Source organism: Branchiostoma floridae, chromosome 12 (assembly GCF_000003815.2).
Source record: "Branchiostoma floridae strain S238N-H82 chromosome 12, Bfl_VNyyK, whole genome shotgun sequence".
Lineage (NCBI taxonomy): Eukaryota > Metazoa > Chordata > Leptocardii > Amphioxiformes > Branchiostomatidae > Branchiostoma > Branchiostoma floridae.
In genome coordinates, this window is record NC_049990.1 from 4,333,541 (window position 1) to 4,340,135 (window position 6,595).

A 6,595-nucleotide genomic window follows, 5' to 3' on the forward strand; every position below is an offset into this window, starting at 1 on the left:
TGGATACCAGGCTAGGAGGGAGGGAGAGAGAGAGAGACAGAGACAGAGACAGACGTAGAGACGTAGAGACGTACAGACAGAGACGTAAAGACAGAGATAGATAGATGGATAGATAGATAGATATATAGAGAGAAAGAGAAAGAGAGCGCGAGAGAGACAGAAAGAGAGAGAGGGACAGAGAGAGAAAGAGAGAGAGATGGTTCTCACAGATACGCAGCTGAACTGCATTGAGCCTCAGCACCCACTTACGATATACGTTAAACTTTGCAATGACCCATGGCCAGAGTCAAGGTTTTCTGACCTTACGGGCAATCATATACAGGAAGCCAATTTTGCGCATTAGGCCATATTGAGTTGATTGTATGGATGACATCCGCGCGCGCATCAGTTTTCTACTATCCAAGCAGAGGTTAGGCTCAGGCTATTTTTAACGTTTTTATTGGGCTTTCTATTTTGCATTGTACCTCACTGTGTCAAAACAAAGCAAGATACAATACAAAATAGTAAGGCCGATAGAGACGACTAAAAAAATGTTACAAAACAGCCGGAGCCTAACCTCTGCTTGGAGAGTACAATTTTCGGCCTTTTTCAACGATAAATGAAAAGGTTTCAACCACACATCACCTTCAAAATAAGCAAATATATGCCGTGGGTTGCAAAACAAGTTTTGGAAAACGTATGCTAATGTCAGAGACTATTCAGAAAATATGGGAAAGAACATCAATGAAGAATCTATTGTTTGGTATACTAGTATTACATTCTGTGGTTTCGGTCATATGTTCAACCTTCCTGCCCACTTAGATTTCTTAATGAAGTAAACTTTTCTGGATCAAACTTTTTTTATTCACACGCTCACATCAGTTTTGGGGTTCCCCGAGGATGCCATCGATAATGAAATAACATGACTTTATTAGTTGTACCAAGGGGGTTATATAACTTCCTTGGTTGTACAACCAGCTGCTGATGCTTAATGACCGGCCATTAGTGAAGTCGGTAGTGTAGGCGGTCGGTCAGTCACCCCCTCACTTTCGCCATGTTACGTCAGGCTTCGGTGCTCTATCTACCCCCCCCCTCTCTCTCTCTCTCTCTCTCTCTCTCCCTCTGTCTCTCTGTCTCCGTCTCTGTCTCTCTCATATATATATATATCGTGTGTGTGTGTGCGTGCGTGCGTGTGTGTGTGTGTGTAAGTGTGTGTGTGTGTGTGTGAGAGAGAGAGTGTGTGAGTGTGTGTGTGTGTGTGTGAGTGAGTGAGTGAGTGAGTGAGTGAGTGAGTGTGTGTGTGTGTGTGTGTGTGTGTGTGTGTGTTGGGATATATTGATGGACTTTTAATGATAAGATTTATAACTTCCTGTACAACAAGGATAGATTTATAACTTTCTGTACAACAAGCAAATGTGATGGGCCCTTCGTATTTCTACACTCTGGTAGCCTGGTAGGTAGGGTCAGTTCACTTTCTCTTCACGTGAATACATGTATATAGGCATCAATAGAGAGGCAGATACTCCAGTATATGGCCCAGAAGCAGCAGCTGCTTCATGTACAACAAGGTTATTAGCAGGTGAACCATTGACCCTCAGCACAGCGAGCACTCCCCGTGTCCCACTTTATATCAAGGTTCTTCGACAGCGGGAAGAAATGTTACGCTTTTGATGACCCAGAGTCAAGTTTTCTGAACTTGCATCTACAATCATGTGCAGGAATTCAATTTTGCGCATTGTTAGTTGTGCACACCAGCTGCTGAGGTTCAATGGTCGACCCTTAGTGAAGTCAGTAGTGTAGACGGCCGGTCAGTCACCCCATCACTTTCGCCATGTTTTGTCAGGCTATCTATCTATATATCTCTATATATCCATATCTATATATCTATATCTATATATCTATATCTAAAATACGAGTTTCCATTGCGGAATATTAGGCCTTCCTCAGGTGTGGAATGACCCAGCCAGTTTGGACACGTCACTTCCGGGCACACTAACAACAAGCAGCTTTCAAAGCTCCTTGCTAATAACTAATGTTGCTTTTTTATGCTATGAGTGATGAAAGTTAAATGGCCTTGAGTTCTTTGCAAGTCACGACTTTCTTATTTTTTGTAGATAAAACTTCGCTCTGCTGTTGCACGCTTTCCCATATTTCATCCTTTTTTTTTACCATTTAAGGACAATACCCAGAAAGCCACGGGGTGGTCCACAACGTTTGCTATGACGTCACCACGGGGGAGCGCATTGATTGGCCGGACAGTCTGACCAATAGCAGGTGGATGGATGCAGGGGCAGAGCCCATCTGGATAACGGCCAAGAGACAAGGCAAACGGGTGGGCACGTGCTTCTTTCCCGGGGGGAGTGTGGCCATTAAAGGGATGCGCGCTGACAAGATCGTTCCCATGGCGACGACAACAAACACAATGGAGGACTGGTATGTCATCCTTCAACGCAGGGACATCCAACAGCTTTCTCTGTCATGTTGATGAATTTGCCTGAGTGACTATCATTTGGCGCCATATACTCATATTTGCATGAAAGTTAAATATTAGTTGGTAAATTGCATAATGATTATTTATTTGCATGTCCCTGTACATATTGGCTAAATGCAGCAGTTTAAATTGTGTTGCATCGGATACTAAAGGTTAAGTACTATGATGGTCGAATATTGCGGTAAAAGTTCTGCTAAAAAAATTCTTATTCCCATATTTCTTTTTTCTACGAAGGAAGGAGCGAGTGGACACAGTGATCACGTGGCTGTCACGTGACGACCTTGACCTGGTGACCTTGTACTTCAACCAGCCGGATTTAGACGTGCACTATCACGGAGTGGGGTACGGTTTCTTACATTCAATTCTCTACATAAATGGACAATGCAAATCTAAACTTTGGACCTTAACGTTCTTATTTATTTATTTAATAAATAATATCCATTTCTTATTTATTTATTTAATAAATAATATCCATTTACCTATTCATCAAGATTCTCCAAATACAGTGGATTCTAGTCAATTGATATGCCATGATCATACATCCATGTGTCGACACTACGTCTATTTATTTGAGTTTGTTTCCTGGCTTTATTTGGATCTCCCTTAATGTTGACAATTTCATGAAAAAAATGGCCGAAATTTCCCTGCAAAACGTGGATCGTCCAACTCTAATCTTTGTCAAGGAATAAGCAATCCATGACAAATAGAAAATACCATTCAACTTTGCTTCAGAATTGTTTCTACCAGCACAGAGAAACTTTATGAGCTAATACCTTTGTTGTTAGCTGTAGCATAGCGGAGATGCATTTTAAGGCTTGTTGAGCTGATTCTAGCAAAGCTTTGCGCGTGCTCAGTGCAGTACGTTCTGGCACGAGGCTTTTAGCCACAGCCTTGTCTGGAACAAGTAGTCACTTCTTAAACGTCTTGAAGAGCTTGTCAATGATCGCATCCAGGAACCTCTCTGACGTTCCTTCAGAACGTGTAATTTTCGTGGAATGAATGAAAGTGAAGTTGTCTAGTGTGTTTTAATGGGATCTTTTCTGACACCTTCCTGTTGCCGTGAGTGCCTATTAGAAGTTATGCCTGGTAGTTCCAGGAAAAACATCTCAAAAATCGTTAGGGAACGATTTGAAACCATCATTATCATATCCAAAGGATAGCTAATTTGGTGACTTAAGTCTAATGGGTTTCTGAAGGATGCATTAATTGATAATGTGAAGGAAATGACGTTCACAGATGATGCCATTTCACAAGGCGACCGGAGCAGCTCAAGTGTTGTGTTTACGACTTGAAGCATTTAAGGTGAAGTCCGTGTACTCGTTTAGGTCTCTGAAAGTCTTGGCGCAACTGTCAAGGTAACGTGTGGCTGACTGAGAAATACAACGGTGGCCTTTCGTTGTGTTTGGCTTGAAAAACAGTCAAAAGTAGCGAAGGTCTTGAGAAAGACGACCACGCAAGTTCTGTCCCTGAGACGGGTCGTTCGGTGTAATATAACCAGCTGCTGCCGCGCCGCGTGCCTGCGAAGATGGTGTGTTACGCCGAACGGCGGTTATACCGGCTATATAGATACAGATACAGATACAGAAACTGTACGTCTGGTTTGATATAAATAAACAATACCCTAGATCTGTATACCAGAAATAAACTTTTTTTTTCTTTCCAATGCTGGAATGAAAGAAAATTAAAGAAAAAAGATTGCCCTCAACTGACCTTTCTGAAATTTATAACAAATTCAGCATATCAACAAACTACGTTGTATTTATGTCGCATATGAAATTTCTCTGCCAAGTATCTGAAAGAGATTGATGAAGCAAATATGACTTTTTTGGCCACAACATGAAACAGGTCGGAAGAGAGGAAGGACATGGTGCGCCAGGCCGATTCAGTAATCGGATACTTGCGGGACGAAATACGTCGGAACGAGCTGGAAGCGACGCTGAACGTCATCGTAACGTCTGACCACGGCGCTCAGGACGTCAACACGTCACCGCGTCAGATCGAACTGCTGAATTACGTTCCAGAGTCGTACCTGCAGTTCTACCTGGCTGACTACGGGCCGCTGGCGATCATCCAGCCGAAAGAGGGGAGGTTAGAGGAGGTACGTTTTTTTGTTGAGATTCTCAGAATGAAATCTGAGAGGTGTGGGCAACGTTAACAGGATTAGTATATCCTTTAGGAGGCCGACACCTTTAGAGTACATTTAAAAACAAAATTATAAGTTAGAAATAAGCGCCAATAATTATGCATAATGTAGCACTGTGGTTGAAAACACTCATAGTTCGCCCCTGCATTATAAGATATACAAAAAATCGTTCGAAGTTATGGTACTGTCGAAGTTATGACACCCTTCGTTACACATAAACATCAAATAGAAGAAGAGTAATGTGCCATTCTAAACGCACAGACGTTTTTAAATACGAGTTTGTTTCTTATCCATTTGCAGGTGTACACGTTGCTAAGTAACGTCCACCCTAACATGACGGTGTATAAGAAGGAAGAGTTCCCCCCAGATCTTCACTGGGCCAACCATCCCCGCGTCCCGGACATACTCGCCATGGCTGACCCAACCTTCGTTATATACTCGGTAATGCCAGAATAAAATGTTTAAAACTTTCAAACAACATTCCTCACAACACACAAGTACAGACACAAAGTGAAGGTGAACTCAGTTTAAAGAACTCATGTTGGCCGCCCCCATGCACCACTTACCACAATACAGTCAAAGGCACAAAATGAAAATCAAATACAGGAAGTATAGCTTTCATTGTTAAGAAAAGTGTGGATCCTGGTAAAGTCAAAGTCAACGTCAAAGTCAAATACGGTACATAAAACAGAAATAATATATTTATCATAACGTTAACAATTTATATAAAGTTGGAAAGTTTGGCAAGATCTCAATGGCAGCACACGCTACAAAAGACAAAGGAAAATCAATGTTTAAATACATCCTAAAGAAGTGATGAAATTTTGACTGGAAACTATATTTCACAGAGGAGTAATGTCAAACATTATGATTGTTTCGAAAACCTTATCCAGTTGCTTGAGTAACTGGTTTTTTTGGCGCATCTTTCTACCTGGATGGCTTACGACATCTTGCCTCCATTATATTCAAAGTAATACCATGGTCGTCATGGCTTGTGGGATTTCTTTCGAATTTCGAATGACAGAACGATGACGCAATCTTTCACATTGCAGGCCTGCGTCGTGCTACACTTACCGCCCCGAACTGTCATATCAGTGCTACATTTGTGGCAAGACGTACACTGTTGCCAAACGGAGCTATAATTACTTTTCATCATCAATACATGATTGACGGAGAACTTTAATCTCTGGTGTTCAGGCGTGCAGAACTAACTTTGCTAATACTTTTCTGATTAACAAAGACAAGAACTAATTGAGAAGACATATAATTGTGACATGTGCACCAGAAAGTATTGCCTGGACGCGTTGAAATAACTTTCTTTCGCTTTCCGTTCTCATTACTTATTTAAAAATTTTTGGTTCCATTATTTCCAATTGGTAGATAGCTCTTGTGGTTGGGAATAATTGACATACATTTTGGCGCTTTAGCAGCTTTCCTTATCAATTTCCACTGCTTCTAACGAAAAGGTCACATTTCCATCAAAGCTTAAAATATATAAGCAACGTAGACAGAATTTTCTGTCTCGAATATATATTGACTCTCTTTAAACTTTTACACTTGTCAGCCGACATACACGAATTTGCAATAGACTAACCGAAGAAATCCCGAGTTCGATCCCCGCCGTGCCCCCGACGTTGTGTCCGTGGGAAAGGCACTTAACACGACCTTCCTCACTCCACCCAGGTGTAAGAAATGGGTACCTGACTTGGGTCGGGAAGGTTAAAGGCATTTACCTTCTGTCGGTACTTTGTATTTGACACTGTTAAAATAAGTTAATTACTGACTTGAGTGCAGTGCCACATTGCCCACGTTCGAAAGCAAATCAAATAGAAAATGGGGTATCTCACTGCAAGTAGGGCACCGGTGCCGCACTTGCGAGGGTTCGGAGATAACTCAACGAATTTCACAGATAAAGAAAGAATTTTCTTGCGGTTTGAGTACTTTGCTGTTCCTCAAACCATACGCATTATGAACTCTATTTT

The 6,595-nt window shown here is 41.7% G+C and overlaps 1 protein-coding gene across 1 annotated transcript in view; it reads left to right on the forward strand.

Moving 5' to 3' along the window:
• LOC118427877 (ectonucleotide pyrophosphatase/phosphodiesterase family member 7-like) overlaps window positions 1–6,595 on the forward strand; it is a 15,174-nt gene that overhangs the window by 2,199 nt on the left and 6,380 nt on the right. The window contains exons 3-6 of the mRNA XM_035837839.1: window positions 2,157–2,412; window positions 2,705–2,812; window positions 4,316–4,568; window positions 4,914–5,054. Of these exons, the coding sequence (XP_035693732.1) occupies window positions 2,157–2,412; window positions 2,705–2,812; window positions 4,316–4,568; window positions 4,914–5,054 (758 nt within the window). The remainder of the gene's footprint in view (window positions 1–2,156; window positions 2,413–2,704; window positions 2,813–4,315; window positions 4,569–4,913; window positions 5,055–6,595) is intronic.